The 21,036-nt window shown below is 27.2% G+C and overlaps 4 protein-coding genes across 4 annotated transcripts; 3 read left to right on the forward strand and 1 right to left on the reverse strand.

The window, feature by feature from the left end:
* The first annotated feature begins 1,352 nt into the window (after window positions 1-1,352).
* LOC107163223 (uncharacterized) lies at window positions 1,353-4,847 on the forward strand. The gene is made up of 5 exons (XM_015510522.2): window positions 1,353-1,535; window positions 2,705-2,930; window positions 3,389-3,747; window positions 3,987-4,156; window positions 4,229-4,847. Exons 2-5 carry the CDS (start codon window positions 2,724-2,726, stop codon window positions 4,375-4,377), a joined length of 885 nt encoding a protein of 294 aa, XP_015366008.1. The 5' UTR covers window positions 1,353-1,535; window positions 2,705-2,723; the 3' UTR covers window positions 4,378-4,847.
* A 4,533-nt stretch (window positions 4,848-9,380) lies between these two features.
* Window positions 9,381-13,095, forward strand: LOC149056339 (uncharacterized). The gene is made up of 2 exons (XM_089226517.1): window positions 9,381-9,998; window positions 12,844-13,095. The coding sequence occupies exons 1-2, from the start codon at window positions 9,582-9,584 to the stop codon at window positions 12,853-12,855; spliced, it is 429 nt and encodes a 142-aa protein (XP_089082643.1). The 5' UTR covers window positions 9,381-9,581; the 3' UTR covers window positions 12,856-13,095.
* On the reverse strand, window positions 10,248-10,904 carry LOC149056340 (uncharacterized). The gene has a single exon (XM_089225607.1). It carries the CDS (start codon window positions 10,695-10,697, stop codon window positions 10,248-10,250), a length of 450 nt encoding a protein of 149 aa, XP_089081733.1. The 5' UTR covers window positions 10,698-10,904.
* Window positions 13,096-16,318: 3,223 nt separating the features above from the next.
* On the forward strand, window positions 16,319-20,150 carry Rassf (Ras association family member). The gene is made up of 10 exons (XM_015510393.2): window positions 16,319-16,507; window positions 16,572-16,666; window positions 16,757-16,899; window positions 16,983-17,058; window positions 17,132-17,263; window positions 17,331-17,471; window positions 18,786-19,057; window positions 19,137-19,369; window positions 19,437-19,656; window positions 19,967-20,150. Exons 1-10 carry the CDS (start codon window positions 16,468-16,470, stop codon window positions 20,025-20,027), a joined length of 1,413 nt encoding a protein of 470 aa, XP_015365879.1. The 5' UTR covers window positions 16,319-16,467; the 3' UTR covers window positions 20,028-20,150.
* Window positions 20,151-21,036: the final 886 nt, after the last annotated feature.

A 21,036-nucleotide genomic window follows, 5' to 3' on the forward strand; every position in this document is an offset into this window, starting at 1 on the left:
CAATCTAAATAACTGATAAAATTTTCAAGTATCTACAACTTATACTTTTTGAATAATAACAAATATTTAAAATCGTTTCAGGATAAATCGTTATCGTTACGCTATTTTGTAAAAATTTAAAATTCAAACGCACTTAAAATTTTTCCTTTAATGATGCTTCGAGTTTTCTTTATAGTTACTTGAATGAAAACTTATGGAAAACTTAGTGTTGTATTTTTAATCCTTAGTTATAAACGAAAATAATTTTATGATTTTTCAACTTCAAAATTACTTGCAAATTTTCGCGTTTTCGACAGATTTCGTAAAATTTTGAACTGTAAACGCTTACATTTCGATTTTTTTGAAATCTGTTGGAAAATGTTAACTTTTGACCTTTATAATGCACCAAGGATCTTCAATTTTACATCAGATACCACCCCCAAAGTTTGAAATCGAAGCATTATTTGACTAGTTATGCTGTACACACACCCACAAAAAAAAAACACACATCATTGTAAAATCAATACATTCATCACTTCGTTCAGAATCTAAAATATATTTTTCAATTATTTGTATGAACTGTTATTATTACTTAATCTAAACAAAACAATATGAATACATTAAAAAAGTTTAAAATTAAATTTATTTGTTTGATTCAATTTACTTCTGGGTGATGTTTATTAATATATTGACCTAACCGTTACTGACTACTGAGTAAACTATAGGCAATTAGTTAAAGAGTTGAAGTCGCGTACTGCTGTTTTGTGACTCTGTAGTAATTGAAAAATGAACATAATATGTGTGAGGTGTGAGTGTCGAAGTACGCTACCATTACTACCCGCATATTACAAAACGGTGTGATATTCCGAGAAAGTGAGAAAGCTCATGCACACCTGATTAGCTGTAGGCTGTAAACCCTTTACCCTAAACTCAAATTTCAATCATTCCCGCCTTCGGAACGAGACCGTCAAGCCTTATCACAAATTTACTAAACTTCATAGACTTATTAACACAGAATAGATGATTGATGAAATTATTGTGTTATTATGTTAATAATAGGTATGTCTATGCAAATCTTCATCTCCTCAATTGTTTTGTTTTTTCAACAAACCATCACAACATGATCGACTTTCATATTATGTAATTTCAACGACATGGTCTCAAGTCTCCAACATAGATCTATTTCGTAGGTATGGTTATGATCTCTAAAACCCGCTTACACGGAGTTTCACGACAGCGAGTTTCCGATGGAAGCTAACTGGTTAAATATAAACGGTTAATGTTATTATGCGCCCGATAAGTATTTAAATGCAATCAAACATACATGATATCTTATCACAAATCTTATTAACTTTTTATATCGGTCATCTTTTGTTTTCACTTTTCAAATGTTAAACTTTTAACTAAAAAAACGTATTTAATATTTCAAAAATAAATAAATGATTTATATTTTCTTTTTAAAATAATGAAGTAGTAAACTAAAAAATAAATATCAAACATAAAGCTTATGCCGAATAACTGTATCGAGCATCATTTCAATAGTATTTTAAGAACATGTAAGTCGCTTTTTCATATTTTGTTTCTTATTTTATTCTATAAATTCTTATAACTTATTAATTTCAAGTATATTTTACATACTTAAATATTCTGCAGTTTCATAAGCAGGGTTGGGCAAGATACTCAAAAAGTAGTATTGAGATACTAGATACAAGATACTTTGCTTTGGAGTATCGCGATACAAGATACTAGATACTTGGCTTTGGAGTATCGCGATACTAGATACTCGATACTTGGCTTTGGAATATTGCGATACTAGATACTCGATACTCGATACATTTTAATAAAATTAGTCACTGGATTTTTAAAAATTATGGGGACTTCATTAAGTAACTAGAATGACAAATAAAATAATTAAAACTGACACTTATTCAGTAATAATAATACATTAGCAATAAAACAAAATAAAACAAATCAATTGTATTCATTACCTACTTTATCGCAAAAAGGTACACTATAACGTAGTAACTATTAGGTACACCATTATACAAAATTATGGATACCTAATAAGTAGGGCTAGGATTTATTTGCTTCTGCATGTTTTTTTCCTTAAGACCAAATTGATCGGTTGTCAGATTTGTCCACGATTTGGCTTATTCTCGTTTAAATGGGACCAATTTTTTTTGCATATTTTTAACATAATGCATATAATTGCATATTCACGGATTTTTTTTAGAATTCGATATATATACATTTTTTAATTTTTATAAGTTATTGTTAATTTTAAATGGTACTTCACAAAACCGATAGTTTTTGGTTTATCCGTTGAATTTACGTAAATATATAGCATAAATACTACCTATTTTATCTTAGGTCAGATAATATCTGTTTGTTACCTTATCATTGGTCGGACGACTGGTAGAATTACTTACACATTGTTATACAGTGAGACAGCATAGAATAATTGTATTAGTACGTCGTGTGTTGCGTAAGTGCGCGGACGTTTATACTTAATAATTTGAATGGTAAGTGATGAATCATAAGTGACCCAAACTTACTGCACCCATAACTATATTTTACAAAGCAGTTATGTTAAACTGTATAAATGTATTATACTATTATGTAGTTAATAATATTATCCTTAGTATGCATATAACTATTAGATATTTTATGATATTTTATGATATATTAATAGTTGTATTGATAAATTTAAATTTATTTGTTCTAGAAAAAATATCATATTCAAGATGAGTACTTTTGATCTTGAAAAAATGGTAGGAACCATTGATAAACTTGGTACTTCTCTAGATGTAATGTTGTGTTGTAAAGATAGTGAAGGTGGACAAGAAATATTAGAAACTTGTGAACAATTGGATAATTTAATTATGTCATTAGATGATCAAATTAGTATTCTTAAAGATGCTCTGATCAAAGAGAAAAATGCTCGTCAATCAGTTAGTTAATTTTAACTATATTAACTATGTTTTTATTGGTGCTACTACATTTGTGGTCTACTGAAAAAAAAATTCTGGAATAATAAAATAACAAAATTTATCCATATTTTAATGAAAGTATGATAAAATATTTAAAATGTATCTTTACTTTTTAAGTTCATAATATTGGTAACAGAAACTAAAGCAGTGCCTTTTTCATCATATTTCTAATGAAAAATAAATGTTTTTATTGACTGATTATTATTGGCAACTGTAACATTACTAGCAATTAATATCATGACACACTTGATTATATATCTATAAAGTAATTTGAACACATAAAGCAATTATTATTTGTACCTGACACTTGAGAAATATGGACTGATTTTGTGTTATTGATCTAGGCTTGGTAGACCGCAGATAGATTATCTAGATACTTATTAAAATATTTTTTTTTGTGTAATGGTATTTCTTTATAGTCATTTCAAAGACAATTGGATGAATTGAAAACAATTGAGGAAAGGTGTAACCACATGATAGTCTATATTCAATTGAATACTGAACTTGAATCGCAGCAATATAATCAAAATCATGAAATAAAAGAATATAAAGGAAATAGTTTAAATAATATGACTAACATTTCAATGTCACCTGTACCAAAGTGGAACGATGCTTATTCTCTATGTGAGAATACTATACACCATACTACTTTGTCAAATGGTACAATGATGAGTAACAGTATAATGAGGCAGTCTTTAAAATCTCAAGCTGTTAAACAAGCCCTTGATATTCCACTTCTAAAATCAGTTAGCAACGATGAAATGGATACTGTTCCAAAGTAAGATAATTACTAATAAGATGTTGCTCTCGCATGTATTTTCTCTATCTTTCAAAGGTTAGGTTTTAAATGCATACACAGCACGATCTATTTCATATTGATAATTTTAATGTAAGGGTGAATTAGGATATTATCAAATATTAAGTTAAAGATATTGTACACTATGTACATGCATTTTATAGGTTCTTATTGATATTTTAATGCTTATTACTGTTTAATGTTAATCATACTTTGTTTAGGTACATGAAAGGTCGTTTAACTTCATTAAATGTGAATGCTGTGATAGATGGTTTTAATATTGCATTAGAAAATAAATATGAAATTTTGCGAAAGCCAAGAAATGTATTAAAAAAAAAAGATCAAGATATGTACAACACGTGGAAAATTCAGCAAAACGATGTTGGACAAGGTATGAACAAATAAATAATAATGGTCATCTAAAATAATTTATAATTAATATTTATTTTTTTGTTTTTTTAAGGTCAATACTTTGTAACTGCTGATGATATTTCTAGATTTGGTGAAACAAAAGTGGATAAGACTACATTAAACATAATTCCCATATTAAGACATTTAAAAAGATTAAAAGAATCTCGAACCGGTGGTTTTGTTTATTATTTACCATACTAGGAAATTTATATTAGATAGAAAGAAAAACAATGCTATAAAATATATTTTAATTAATCACTTAATAAATTTGTTAAATTTTTATTATTAAGCTATTGAATTGGACACTAATGTAATGTGTATCGTACCATTAATTAAACATACATATTATATATACATTATACATGTATGTTTAATCAGTGATCATATATTCATATGTATTATAATTATTTAAAGCTAAACTTATTTTTATACATACACATTTTCATTGATATTTATTAAAATAATACACGTTTCATTTTTATTTTTATATAAACTATTAAATGACTTCTATTTTTATACATTACATTTTTTCTATAATAAATTTTATTAATATTATAATGAATTTTAATTTTAAGTTATCTTACATTGGTAACAGTGGCATTATTTATTATAAAAATTAAATTTTTTTACTGATAAATGAAGTTTCTTAAATTAAATTGTTTTTTTATTTTTATAAACATCCATAATTTGTTTTTTTTACTTTTTGTTTGGAACTTTTCATTTTTATTAGACTAGACCAATTTTATGCATCAATATTGGGATAGGCAGATCTATTGGGTATGGCTATTTTAGGTCCTACTTCCTATATTTTACCTGAACAAGAAGGATACAAACATTTTTTTACTAATAAAATATGTTTTATTTTTTTTGAAATAATTAGCATACAGTTGTGTAAGACATTCAATTGTTTTCCAAGGAGTTTATTCACAACAAACCATGTTATTTTTCATTCAATTTATGTCATTTGTTGGCATTTTGATGAGTGAAATTTCCTCAGTACCTTTTTTGTATTAGGATAATATAAACATTAGAAACATTTATAAAAAATAATTTTTGTCCCATAAATTTATCTCCAATTTCCAGTGTGAGTATTTGTGTGTTTCAATTTTCAATATTATAGTATCATTTTAAATTAACTATAGTAAAAATAATTGTAAATTAAGTTATAAGAGGTATATAATACATGTAATTAAACATACTAAACATATTCAATCACGTTCCATAGCTATTTACATAGCCGCAATCTCAATGAAAAAGCTAAGGGTGCTAAGCTATGTATTTTCTCATTTAATCTAATTTTTTTTTGAAAGAAGTTTTTGTTACATAAATACGAACATTATTGAGGGTTCTGATTTTAAAATTAGAGGTGCAAATAACCTCTAAGCCCCACCCCCAATTTGTGCCTATGAATACCGAGCCAGATTATGGTTTTACTGTCCATAGGCTGAAATATATTTACAACCTAATTAATATATTGATATTTTACTCCTAAAAGTACGACCCTTCACATTTCATAATATTTATGATATAGATATGATCATTAATTAAATAAAAATATAAAATAAATACTTAATAAATTAAAACTACCAAAGCAAACTAAAAAAAGAAATACATACGACTATATATTGCTCGTATTATTCACTGTTCAGAATTTAGTCGTACGTCTTAATTTTTTTTTTTTGCTGCAGTCGTCAATGATGTCTTTTGATAACTGATTAGTAAAGTCATGTTCAATACTTAATATGGCAACTGCATTTAATCGATCCTGTGACATCTGGGTAGATCGAAGATAATCTTATATTATTTTCAAGCAAGAAATAAAATTGTTTAACTAAACAACTAGGTAGTCACATCAATATAATAAGCATTTATTCTGAATACTATTTCGATATTGGGATGTATTGAAATTAAGTTTTTTCGTGTAAAATTTGATGTAGTTTGGGAATATTTTTTTTCTTATCATCATAACTAGTAAGTTGTGCTCTTAAATGTGGACATTTATTAATTAATTCGTTTAAATCTATATCATCGTGTGATTAGACTTTCAAGTTTGACAAAAAAAAAAAAATGGTTAACATAAATATTGTGATAGGTACGCTATTCTTCTCTTGTTAAGTTCAATCAATAAATGATCTAAAATAACTAAAAATGTATTAATTAAACATTTTTTTTTTCCAGAAGTAACTAAATCATTACTTAAAGTTTCATGACGTAAAATAGATTTTGTTTTTTTGTCTCTATATTCTTTTACAACAGATTATTCAACTGATTTTATTTCAAATTCATGAAAATTTTCACGAGTATTTTTAATTTGTCGAATTAATAATCTTATAGCTTAACCATAAGATTACGATCTATTTCAACTCTTTGTAACTTCTCATTAACTACATATAGTATTCCTTATTACTAATATTATTAATAATAAACGTGACTATAGAAATAAACATTATGTAGATTGTCACAACTTTTAACTTATTGGTTAACCTCGTCCATCGCCCTAATAATTAATTTATTTACCTTTGTTAACACATTGAATTTGAAACTTGAAAGGTATATCGTACATATGATATATATAATATATTGTAACTGCTATAAGACTTCATATTATTTTAATACATTATATCATATTATTGAATAATTTGACGCATATAGGTATTAGGGGTTCTCAATTCTGAAAACATAATCGTGTATACATTATATTATATTAAAGAAAACTAGTTATTCGTGTTGATATTTATTATTACTACAACGACTGTACAATAAAATAAATTATAGGATTATGTTTTCTAATAAAAACTATAAATATTTAGTATGGTAATTTTAACATATTTACTGCAGACTGTAATCTAATGTATTGCAAGTTTCCACACCACCTTAGCTTATTAAACGATGACAATGTATAATATTATGTCGCATTTAATGTCACATGAGGTATTGCAAGAGGCGCGTTTTTTTTTATTGTGGTGTCCCCATGTAGGCCTATTCCACAAAGAGGAGAATGGGAGTGAACTGCCGGTCAACTCAAATGAGACAAACTGAGAAACCGTAAGAAATTTATTATGTCATATCATTATTTTAGCCAATATAATAATGCAGATTAATATAAATAAAAAGATGATAAAATAATGTATCTTTTTGCTAACCACAATTCTCCCAATGTCCCCTGTACCGTATTAAATTCAAAACGTGGATATCGTTATCGGTAGTCCTTAAAACGCTTAACGCGAGACCAAAGAAAATAATTACAAAATAAATGTATTCTATATACACAAAATAAATAATTAGTTGTATACTGAATTTAACACGGCAATATTATATTTCTACCTATACATAATTTAGATTATACATTAAATAAAAAATGTAATAATAGTAGGTAGCTATTATATTGTAGGTATACTTATCTATAGTATTACGCTATATTACTTATTGCTAATTATTGTTGTAAATTACAGTTAATAATATTATTCCTGAAAAAAACAAACCAACAATAACAATAAAAACTGAAACAAATAAAATTATGTATTATCTACCAAAAAATGATCAAACTCAGTAATAAAGTTCACACGACACGAGGAAATCATGGTTACCAGAGTACGCATTGGACAAACTAGACTCACACATTCCTTCTTATGTGTAAGAAGACCGAACACAATAAAATATAAACAATACCTCACTCAAAGAAGCATTCGGCTCTGGACAAGAAAATAGAATAATCGATTTCATCAAGATTGCTGAGCTCGCATATTATTTCTAAAAATAAATTAAACTTATAGCTTACCTATACCGGCCAGTCAGGCTACTACCACTATTATAACTGTCAATTGCTTTTCTTTTATCCTACAAAGCTTTAAAACGTTAATTATATAATTAAAATTTTATTCACGTACCATTTTTAATCCAGTTTAATTTTTTTTTTCAATAAAACCATAGTTTGATGATTTGTATATTTAGAAAAAGCAATATATTTGTACATCTGAATTATATAATCGTGTCTTATGATATATTATTCTTGTATATGAAAAATAATTCCCTGCAATAACCTGAATAAGAAAACATTAAAATACATTTTCCTAAAAACAACTATTTAAACGAAAAATTGACTCTAAAAGTATTAAATAAAAATATTATATTTATGTTTGAAAGTATGAGTATAAAATAAATAGAATTAATAACTATGTACAAAATTACAATAACCGCGAGTCACAAAACACTTAACAAAATAAACATACTTTCGTTATAATAATAGGTAATGCAAATATGTGTATAATAGCCAGCACAGTTTTTAATTTTTTTACTTAATTCCAGCCAACATAATAATAAAATAAGTTGGTTTAATTATTAAATAAAAACTACCGCAATCGCACTAATTATCTCTATCGAATTTTATTATTATACATAATAGTTGCTTATGTTTAAGTTGGTGTCTCCGTGGAAATTGTCGTCGTTGTTATAATTAGATTCGCGTGTATTGCATCATCGTACCTTATAACTTTTGTCAGTAATCAACGGTTAACTCAATACCCGACCGGACCAGACTGTATGGTTATGGCGGATTGAGTGCTTTAGGTTTAGGCCGTCACGTCGTATATTATCCGATATACCTTTTCGTATATGTAAGCAATTTAAAGTCATCATCGGCAATAGTCTATAGGTAACTGACTATTAATTTTAGACAACACGTTGAACAACAATAAGTAACATTGCAGTGTTTCGCAGAAACTATAGTTTAAATATTATATATTATAGACCACATAATATATTAAATTAATAATATATGGAGATCGGAAATCGAGTGGGGCATCGCCCGTTTCCGTCAAAAAACCGATTCCCTGATTTAGCCTATACCTAGTATGATTCCCGTTTCCACCAAAATTTATTTTTGTGAAAAGACGTTTCCGTCAATTTGGGAACCATGTACAAATATTATATATTCTTATCATATAAAAATATTTTTAGTATTATAAAATATAATAATACAAGTAGATAATAATAATACATTATATTTAACTATTTCAAATTATAATACAAGTGTAGGTCAAATATAGTCTCAAAAGAGTTTTGAAAAAACATATCGTTATTTTTAAATAATTAAAAATGCCACAAAAATTATTAACAAATTCCATTTTGAAAATCGTATTAACTGTTGTTAAACTGATGACGAACGGAACAGATACTGAATTAGAATATAAAGCGGCCCTCACACGATCAATTTTACTGACAGTATTTTTGATACTGACAGTATTATTGATCGTGTAATGTGAGTACTGATGTACTGTCAGTATGGAAAAACGATACTGATGACTGATGAAAAATTCGGATATCGAGTCGTCAGTATTTGTTTACTGATGATAATATTGATAGTGTGAGGTCGATATTGACACTTCGTCAGTATTGACATCGCAGCGATGGATGACGGAAGTGAAATCACAACCCGCGAATGCCGCGATCGGTCCATTTTGCGTGATTTTATTTTAGAGTACAAACAATTGCCCGAATTGTGGGATGTTCGTTGTAAAGAGTACTCCAATAGAGATAAAAAAAATTCTGCCTATAAAAAACTCTTAGTTTATTATAAACATTTGAAAAATGACTCTACAATTGAAGATGTAAAAAAAAAAATTAATACATTAAGAAGCAATTTTCGGAAAGAATTGAAAAAAATTAACGACTCGAAAAGAAGTGGTGCTGGGACAGACGACGTCTATCAACCATCATCTTGGTTATTTGAAGAATTATCATTCTTAACGGATTTGGAAAAGCCAACTAAAAGCGTATGTTCCATTATTGATGATAAAGTTGAAAATAGAGACGAAGAGATAGCGGTAAGATAATTTATTATTAAATATTTTCTCATATGTTATATCTACCATTGATTATAAACAGCGTATTCGTTGTATGTATTTATAATCAATGGTTATACCTATTTATTTTATAGGTATTATACGTTTATAATCTAAAAATGAAATGTATAAACTAAAATAAATATATGTACATTTCTTTTACTTTCTATTATTTCACACACAAAAAAAAGTAAAAACAAACATACATTTTAAATATAGGATGCAATACATTTAAAAGTAAAATAATGTTTTATATACCTGAATAAGATCCTTGAGTACAGTAACTATTGCTTCACATGTCTCAATTACAATCATGCTTATTGTTGTTGGTGATATAATGGAAGAAAATTTTAAATCTTCAAATGAACGTCCAGTCGCCAAGTACCTCAAAGTTACTGCAAGCCTTTCGTTTGCAGGAATACTGTCTCTCATATTCGTATCCATTTTGGTTATAAATGGTCTTAGCATGTTTAAAAGTTGATTATAAATAACATCGCTCATACGAAAATAGTTTTGATAATCTTTTGGATCAGATAATTTTATTTCATTTAAAATATTTAAGTGAGTGTACTGTTTTCGTTTAGCAATCCATTCTTTTATCCATCGTTTACGTTTTGTCTGTTTTTTTTTTGTTACAGAAAGAGCAATTATAATTGCAATACACGCCTTTTTCTTATCCATTTTTGTTAATTTAAAAATATTTATACTATTTAAACTGATTAAATAATTTACAGTATCAATAGACAACAATCGATCTGAACTACTGTGAAAGTAAAAAATACTGAGTATTGACTGTAATTTGTAATGACCGTTTGAGGACTATACTGTCAGTAAAGTAAATACTGTCAATATTCATAGTGTCAGTAATATTGATCGTGTGAGGGCCGCATAAGAATTTAACATTAGTCAGATAATTATTGTGTGCAAATTATAAATAAACTATGATACAGTAATACAGTATATATACTTCATCCTTCCGTTATCGACGATTATCAACAATTATCGAAGATTATCGCTGTATATATTGTTGTACCTATTTGCAATTGCAATTTCGCAATTATTTTCAAATGTCATTGCTATTACACGTACGTGAAGTTGACCCACCCACTTAGAGTATAGCGACTTAAATCTTCACCAATATTTTGCGAGTTATTTGCGAGAATTTGCGAGTTCACTTTTAGAATTTGTGAGTTAGCCGTTTATGAGCAGCAAGCAAAATAAAAATGGGTGGGCCAACTTCACGCACGTTGCTATTGCCTACATTTTACATTACTATTTTATTTTATATATACCACAACATATATTATATTGCTTAAAAATTAAGACCATTGGTTTCCAAACTTTTTTGTTGCGGAAATGTCTTTTGGCGGAAACGGGAATTGTACCTTTTTCGTTTTTGGCGGAAAAGGGCTATGGCGGAAACGGCCAATATTATTTTAGCGGAAACGGGTAACTCCCATCGAGTGTAGTCACATGGGCGTGCACAGGGGGTATACCCTATGCGTTTAGGCCATAGGTTTTTAACCTTATCGGGGTCGTGGACCCCTTTGATTTATAAAGTATAAGCACGGACCCCTCCCCCCCAAAAAAAAAAAATTAAAAAAACTACAATTTTTATTTTAATTATTTTTAATGATAATAATACTAAGAGTTAATACATTATTAAATTATTCTAAATAATCACTTTTTTATAGTTAAAATTTATACATACAAGTTTTAATGTGACATTTGCTGTTGTTTTGACTGCAATATTGCTTTGAAATCTGGGACCGTATTAGACAAAGCAACTCGCATATCGTCCTTGATGTCCAATCGATTTCTCGATTTCTTGACCCCCGAGTAACCATGTACGGACCCCCAAGGGGTCCATGGACCACCGGTTAAGAACCTAAACTTTAGGCGAATGTTACGTTCCCACACGAGATATAGCAGGTAAAAATTACCCCTGGATACACTGTTTTTCTTATTAATAAAGTATTGTATGCAAATATTTTAACCGTTTATTTAAGTAGTTTTATGGAATAGAAAAATGATTATTAATATTATTGGTTTAGGCTGAAATCTATATCGATTTAATATTAATTATTTTTTTTATTGGACTTAGTCAACCAAACCCTCTTATGTGTCCATTTATACAGACTGTACGAATTAAAATAAATATGACACAAATAAATAAATATTTTGATTACCTGTACAATTTGCACGTGATTATCATTTAACAATTGCTTCCGCTTGGTAATGTAATGATATAATAGCCAACAGCACTTGCCACTTATAGCGCCAAATGTAAGGCCTGCAAATAAAAACCTTTTCGACATTTTTAGAACGTTTTTATTGACAGCCAATGGATATATTGGATATACAGGGTGTCCCACAGAGATCTGAAATTCTGACTTTTATTCTAATCAATATTTTTAAAAAATTTCTTTTAAATATAATTCATAGACACTTGCACTAAATTTTGTATTTTTTAATACTGAAAATAAAAAACTTAAAAATTGATAAATTTTTTTTCGAAATATTCAATATAGCCAATTTGTAAATCTGATGTTTAGAAAAATGTATAATATGGTAAAAACACTTATTTGAGTCAAATGGCTGATTTTTTACAAATTTTTAAATATCAATATTTTCGTTAAGTAAATTACGATCTACCTAATAATCTAACCTTGTAATTTCAAATAATAATAAAGTTTTTTAAAAATATTTTATAAGAACATTTTTAAATAAGTGCATGTTAAAATCTAATTATTATTTTTATTATTTTATTGTATTTATTTTAATAATATGTGATGTATAAACTATAAATTACTATAATTTACCTTAGGTAAAGGTATGAGATCTTCTATCACAGAAGATAGGCTAAATGGGTTAGCAGTACTGCACATACATAAAGAAATACCCATCGATATCGACGATGTCACAAATAGATTTTCTCGACAGAAGCAAAGGAGAATGAAAACTGAAGATTGGTCAAAAGGCTAATGAACTTATTTATCTTAATATCTAACTTAATATTATTATCTTTTTATTATTTTAAAATATATTATAATTAATAAATATACGTACTAAAATTATATATTTTGTCTTTGTGTGATATAATTTATAGCCCCCCCCCCATTTCATTTTTCTAAATCCGCCCCTGTTTACCTAACGAAAATATTGATATCATACAAAACATTTAAAGCCGAGCTAAGTCTCACATACACTTCTTTGTTCAAACCTGTTTATAAGATTGTGACTTTGAGTATATGTCAAGTGTAAGAGCACCACACACTTTTAAATTTTTCATTATTTTTAAGTACAGAAAATTATTTTTGTATTTTTAGTGCAATTTTTAAAATATTTTTTTTTTTTTGTTTATATGCAGAAGCATTGATTATGAATACTAAACAGTATATTTTATAATCAATGGTATAAGTATACAAAAATATTATTTTTTTTTATTATTCCTCAGTCCGGGAACTATAACAATTTGTTTCTGAAATTAGCGAATAAAATACAATGATTTATCTTTTTCCTATTACTATTATTATTTTTAATTTTTTTGGTTATTTAAACTTTGTGGATAGGTAAAATTGGTTTCAACAATTACAATTAAAATTACAATTACGAATTACAAAATACAAATACAGTAAATACAGTTACAAATACAATAGAAATAGTACAATATAAAATTAGATTAAAAATCCTGAATGGTTAAAGAAAGATGAAAGATAATATATTTAATATGATTATTTTATGTAATTAATTTGTTGGTTTGAAAGTATAGGTACTTATAGAATCGAAAGGGATGTTGGAGGTACTAAAAATAGATAATAGGTGGTCACGATGTGTGGATATTACTATTATATTACGATAATTTGTATGATGAAACCAAAAGCAACTATATTTTTTATCTTAAATCTCAAAAAAGTATTACTTAAATGTTCATATATAAAAAAAAAAAAAAAACGGGAAAGTGGATATCGTATTGTAAAAATATGTTAGAAGCCTTGTATTAAGTTTTCAAATCTTAGATTTAAAAAGAAAATGTTTAATGAATTTCTGTCTAAAGTCTAAGATAATTTGAACTTTGCCGTAATTTTTACGTATTATCATGCCTATACATTTTTAATATTTTTCAACTGCTGCAACCATTGTAACAATATGTTAAGAGCCTTGTATTAAATTTTCAAGCTTGTCTACCCAATAAATACATTTTTATCGATATTAATTTAAAAAAAAACTAATAATGATCGAAAATTACAAATACCTATAAATAGTTCAACTTAAGTCGAAAATTTAAAAAAAATTGCATGGTGGATAGAATATACTTATATAGTTATATAAACATTCGGTGAGAATTTCATGTAGCTATGGTCATTTGTTTTTTAAAGTTACATCAAAAACCAAAATCGATTTTGTACATATTATCTATGATTAAAGTTTTATAAGATATTTATAAAATTATTTATTACAGAAATAACAGTAATAAATTATTACTAATAATTAAAAATTAACTTTTCTTGGACCAGTTCGTCTACTATTTTTTATGTTCTATAGATACTATTACCAAATTTGTAATTTTCTCTTGATTTAGAGTTGTTCTTAGGTAATTTTTAACCAACTCTAATTTTGAAAATGATCTTACAGCTGTTTCTGTTGTTACTGGTGATGTGAGCATAATCCTTAATGTTATATCGTTATATGAATGTATATTGTATCAGTGTTCGGATGTTCGGAACATTCACTAAAAAGATGAATTCGTTCACGTTCAGTCCTTGAAAAAGGAACTCGTTCACGTTCACGTTCATGTTTTTTCAAACGAACGCGTTCACGTTCACGTTCTTTGAAAAAATGAACGCGTTCATAAGGTCGTTCATCTAATTTTTTGTTTATAAATAGTTTACCAGCAGTTTGTATAAAAATCCTTAAACATATAGGTCTTAACCCAAAAATAAAAACAATTTAGACTTTAGAGCATATACTTTTTCTAAAGTATCTAAATTATATACATATTATATTTATCAAATAGTAAATAAATTTAGCGTCTTCAAAATTGTTCAAATTCATTAAAAATATAAACGTTCACGTCCTATTTAAAAAAAAATGAGCGACGCGCGACGTTCTCGTATCGTTCATTATTATTTTTTTTTTATAATTATGAACGTGAACGTGTGAACATGCGTTTATGAACGACGTTCTTTCCAAACACTGTATTGTATATTATATACTTAGGCGCCGTTTCAGCTTTTGACTTAAGGGAGGCTGAATATATAATAAAAAGCAAGCAGACATTTATAAGGATTTTTAGAAGAACTCTTCAAAAAAAAGCACCTTTATCAATTATTTCTAAAAGAAGGCTAAGTTCATCATACAATCCCCATCCATTTATGTCCATGTTTTTCCTTTAAGTGTAACATTATTGTGATCCAGTTGTGGCGGAGATCAGTTGACAATTAACACGTAGTCAAATTAACTATTATTACAAATTTATTGATATAGGTTAGTATTTAAGACATTTTAAACACTCAGAGTAATGTTACAATTTAAGACAAATATCTCATAAATACTGTCAACTAGTCGTCACGTAGAAATAGAGTGTCTAGACTCTTTCTCTCTCTTTCGGAGCGCCTTTATAATCTTTATATACTAGACAAAACAGCCAGATTACATTGTCTTTTACAAGGTCGGGGCTTAAGTATTCGTTATGGTTCTTTTAATACTTTAGAAATTAACTTTTCCTTGTGACACTTATTAATAGTAATTAATTTATTGTATCACGTACGCCATGCGCAATACTGCATTAATAATAATATAATATATGTGTGTGGTTCTACACGACCTACACCTTGACCATCCCAACAACATTGCTAGAACCACGAAACAATAGATGCCAGAATGTAAGAACCGGAATTGTTTATAATGTTTATATATTTCTTTATAGTGCCACAGCCCCGCACATAATTTATTTTTCTAGTTCTATTTTAGCTCTTTTAGTTTTTTTTCATTTCCGGATAAATGTTTTCTATATTGGTCACGACCTCTTGACACCTTTATTAAACCTATTGGTTTTGCTCCCGTGTTAAATCGAACTTTTTGTCGAATAATTTCAAAAATCTATAAATACGTATTTAAATTCTGGTCACACTGCAAAATGTTTTATACTGTCATAGAATATATTCTATGGTACAACTTTACTGTAGTATTACAATATAATTCTGTGGTATTATTTTCGTTATCATTGCTAATGATAAAAAATTATAATAAATTATCATAATAGAGATAATTGAAGATAATACATTAATACTTAAAAGTTAAAACATGATATTCCTAGGACCATGTATTGACTATTGATCAATAATTTATGTTATCGAACGTTTAAATATTTAATATAAATTTATCAATATTTTCAATTTTAGGGTAAGGCTAGAACTACAATCATTATAGTCACATATTTTACATAGCCATGTGGAAATGCCATAAATGTGGCAAACCAGTGTACTTCGGTGAGTTTTGAATTTTCATTTAAAAAAACTATCTAACTATGTACCTATGATTTTTTTTACTTAGCGGAACGCATGCAATCGTTAGGCTATGACTGGCATCCTGAATGTCTACGATGTGAAGAATGTAGTAAGCGATTGAACCCCGGACAGCATGCAGAGGTATGATCAAGAAGAAAAAATATAATTTGATAATCATTATCGGTTAATATGTTGATATGATTACACTGTTATAACTCGTTTTTTTTTCAGCATAAAGGTGTCCCTTACTGTCATGTGCCATGTTACGGTGTGTTATTTGGACCTCAATTATATGGCCATGGTACTAGAGTGGAGTCTCATACCAGTTTTGGTAGAGTCGAAAACAAATATCCCTTTGGGCCAAATGTTGAAAGGTAATAATATTGTAATTAATTTATATTGTGATAATTTATGTTTAATCTGATTCTTTTAACATTTTGATTTTTGTTTATTATAGGTCCGAGTTGGACGAAAAACTCAAAATGTACAACAAATATTATGAAGGGCGTAGTGGAGAGATTCGTAGCCGTGAGGTAAGTAATTGTTTGAACATTTTTATATTTTATTTTTAGCAAATTTTTATATTAATAGAATTCATTTTTATAGGTAAATGGACGTCCTATTCTAGAAGGGGCATTAAGAATCTATTGGGCTGTGACTGACATGATTCATCTGAAAGAAGATGATGACCAAAGAATCAAAAATAGAATCCTTAGAGAAAATGATGTGCCACTAATGGTGAACAGTGTAGTTTTTAATTACAATGTAATATAATGCCATGCTCTATTTTTAAATGGATTTTCAGAAACTACAAAGTAAATATGTAACTAATAATTCAAAAAATGATCAACACCAAAATGGAAACAACTATTTAAGCAAATTTAATACATTACCAAATAACTTAAATCATAACGTTGTTAAAGATGACATAAATCAATTTTTGAAAGTAATTAAATTTGTAGTTAGTTAATATAATAACTTTTTTTGGTACTTAAGAGGATGTGATACCCTTATTTGTTATTTCTTTCTTTTGTATCTGTTGATAATATCATTCAAAATGATAAAGTTTTATTATTTTTAATAATAATTTATACATTTAATTGATCTATGATGTGAAGCAGTTGCAAATTTATTGTTGAAATTATGATTTATGATCAAAAACATATGGGAATGGCTTTGTAAAATGTATCTGTATCGTGAACTGTGACATACCACATTTTGCTTTGACTTATTGTAGTATTAAATGTTATCTTTAAATCTGCCACTGAGATAACTTACTATTGCTAAAAATTTAATAAATTTAAAATAAAATAAAATTTAATATTGTTAATAATCAAAATCACATCCACTTAATAAACTTTTTTTCTTTTGTACCAAATACATGTTAAGTAGATTTGAAACAAACTGATTTTAATTAGGGGAATTTTAAACTCATAGTATGTAAGGTTGCCTGTATGATACATTTTTAGAATAAAATTTTTGATTTTCATTCCATCATACTGATAAAATCAAACATTCTAGAATGTGATTATGATATTTGAAACATTAGAACATCTTGATATGTTTGCTTTGGATCCATACAGATAAACAACTTATATTTATTTGAAGAAATGTAATTCACTGTCAATTATTTGTACATCTTTACACTCATAGTAGTTGAACTTTGACAAGTGTAGACAGTGTAGTCCAAATTTGTTAAAAGTACGAAATATCCTTATATGCTATCTCCATCTTACAAACCTATTGCATCATAAATTTATTTTCAGTAGTTCCAATTTTGTGTTAGCATTAATGTAAGATTAATTAAGATCTATTATTAAACTTTGTTGAGAACATTATCTGTGTACTCTTATTGTTTTTTTAGACACTATTTTAATTTTACAGAAAGTTATGTGTATTAACAATTTAAAATGCTCATAAATCTTTAAAATTGAAATATTGTGTAAATGAATGTGATAAAACAGACCTTAGACTCTAATATTGAAACTAACAACTTAAAATTAAAACAGTTGAACTCAAATTTATTATGCAGCACATTTCTAAGAAATAGAATACACATTCAGTTATGACATCCTTTTGAAATTTATTAGTAGATCCAAAGAACAAGAGAATTTAAATATGTTTTCAATATTCTTATTGTACAAATTAGATTAATCAGCTAATTGGAATGAAAATGGGACTTTTTAATAGGAAAAACAGTTTGTTTCCAATCCCCTTTAATTAAAACATTTTATTTATTAATCTGTCATAAATTAAATAGGTAGGAAGAGAAGTGATAGACGATGAAAAAGTATGTAGTACAAAAGCTGATATAGAAGATTTAATTCCAGATAAAAATGACGAATATTCAGAAAACTTTGAATCTCAGTTAGAAAAAGAGACTGTTGATAAGTGTTTGCTGAGGAGTCGTTCATTAGATGATGATACCAGTGACAATGAATACAATGATGAATCATTATCTGACCATCAAGATGAATTTGTAAATAACGTTAAAATGCGTCGGAAATCTGGATCAACAGCTATCAAAAGAAGGCATGTTATTTGATACATTTTACATATTATATTGAACTATTTTATATTTAAATGTATATTATTTTTGTTAATATTTTAGAACTGGAAGATTGAATGGAAAGAATAGAACTAAATTGAAACGCAGATGTTCAATTAATGGCCATTTTTATAATCGTGAAACAAGTTTTTTCACACCACCATATGGTAGTCAAATGTCTGTTTGGGTTACATCATTGGTTACAACACCAGAAGTTATCAACTTGATGTTAGACAAGTACAAAGTTGATGGGAAAGCATATCAATTTTCAATATTTCTTGTATTTGATAATGGAGGTTAGAAATATCAGAAAAGTTTTGTGAATTGTATTACCTGATTAATTTGTTTAAAATGTAATTATAGAACGTCGTAAATTATTGGATGATGAATATCCATTGGTCGTAAGATTAATTCAAGGGCCACATGAAGATGTTTCTAGATTATACTTAATGGAAAGTCGAACCACAGATGAAATTAGTTGTGATGTGGCTCAATTTCTTAACTTTAGTATACCAGAATGTAAAGCTATTTTGGCTGGTTATGATGCTGAAGAAGAGAAACATATTATGGCAGTTCAAGCAAAGTAAAATATTTTCTATTATCTAATTGGTATTTTTAGATATTCGCAGGCTGATAGATCATTAAATCCTATGTATTTTTCTTAAAATGTTGGCTCAACCTACTACCCTTGTAGCTCATTGGTTCCTTTACAAATTATTTAAGTTAAGAGTACTTCTCAGCAGTTAGTTTTATCTGCTAGACAGGCAGCTGGGAATAACAGCTTTTAGTCATTGCTTGGGGTATCGAAAACTGAGTATTACAAAAATCTAACTGAAGCTGTTGAAAATCTGCTTAAAAAGTATGAATAAATAGCATGCATAACTTTTTTTTAGATATGAAGAAATGAGAAGAAGAATCAAACAACGTATGGAACAGTTAAAAGTGCGACTTTAACCACTAGCTATAAGTATTTAATTGAATTTTGTATTTATGTTATATTAACGCACTATATTATTTGAAGGTACTTTTTTTTACATTTATCAACTACCAAATAATAAAAAATAATATGTAAAAACATTATTGTAGTGTTTAGTTTTCTATTCTTAAGTATACTTAGTTAAATATAATAAGACTGATCACATTGATCTATTATTTCCACCAATATGAAAAATAACTGTTTCTAGGATCAACATTGTGAGCTATTGACCAGAGTTATCATTAAATTGAAAGATGAAAATATTGTTTAATGTTAAATTCAATTATTTTTACTAACACTTTTTATATTTTTTAAGTGAGATGCACATTTAACATATTATTTTTTAGACACTTATTCATTTATTTCAAAATAATTAAGCATTAGATTAATAGCATCTGGAAAAAGTAATTGATAACCACGTTTTTCTGCACCGTTATCTTATTACAAAATCACTACTAAACCAAATCTGGAGTTCAATATTTTTTACTCCCTATACTTACACTTACTCTCTTACATGTATAGCCTGTTAGGCTGTATATAGCCAAATATGTAATCTTATTTTAAAATAATAAATATTTTTATTTAATTTTCTTAAGTAAAAATATGTAACTAGTTAGTTGAAATTGAAAAAAAAACAGAGTTAATCCATTTGTATTCTATGTAATTTTGTTTTAGTTTAATTTAATTTTAATGTTGATAAAAAAAAAATATATTCAATTTTAAATTTAATAAGACCACAAAAATACAAAAATATTAGTCTTACACGTGTGAGGTTCCAAAAAATGACTTATTTGACCCAGGAACGGCCTTATAAATATATACATGCATAAAAAAATATTAACTAATTAGCATAAAATATATTTTTAAATTGATGCACAAACGTTAGAACATAGAAATGAAACCTAGCATCATAATTTATAATATATACTATAAAGCATTTACTGTTTCATTCCCTTTTAATAAGTAAATAGAGAATTACTATTCATT

Source organism: Diuraphis noxia, unplaced genomic scaffold (genome assembly GCF_037042655.1).
Source record: "Diuraphis noxia isolate RWA-SAM2 unplaced genomic scaffold, SU_Dnox_SAM2 contig0004, whole genome shotgun sequence".
NCBI classification, from domain to species: domain Eukaryota; kingdom Metazoa; phylum Arthropoda; class Insecta; order Hemiptera; family Aphididae; genus Diuraphis; species Diuraphis noxia.

Excerpts from the sequence above, each read along its gene's own strand:
- LOC107163223 (XM_015510522.2), top strand. The coding sequence starts at position 2,724 with ATGAGTACTTTTGATCTTGAAAAAATGGTAGGAACCATTGATAAACTT. Across the intron at positions 3,748-3,986 it reads GAAATGGATACTGTTCCAAA|GTACATGAAAGGTCGTTTAA; the intron begins GTAAGATAATTA and ends TACTTTGTTTAG. Across the intron at positions 4,157-4,228 it reads GCAAAACGATGTTGGACAAG|GTCAATACTTTGTAACTGCT; the intron begins GTATGAACAAAT and ends TGTTTTTTTAAG.
- LOC149056339 (XM_089226517.1), top strand. The coding sequence starts at position 9,582 with ATGGATGACGGAAGTGAAATCACAACCCGCGAATGCCGCGATCGGTCC.
- LOC149056340 (XM_089225607.1), bottom strand. The coding sequence starts at position 10,697 with ATGGATAAGAAAAAGGCGTGTATTGCAATTATAATTGCTCTTTCTGTA.
- Rassf (XM_015510393.2), top strand. The coding sequence starts at position 16,468 with ATGTGGAAATGCCATAAATGTGGCAAACCAGTGTACTTCG. Across the intron at positions 17,059-17,131 it reads GAGAGATTCGTAGCCGTGAG|GTAAATGGACGTCCTATTCT; the intron begins GTAAGTAATTGT and ends TCATTTTTATAG. Across the intron at positions 17,472-18,785 it reads ACATAAATCAATTTTTGAAA|GTAGGAAGAGAAGTGATAGA; the intron begins GTAATTAAATTT and ends TAAATTAAATAG.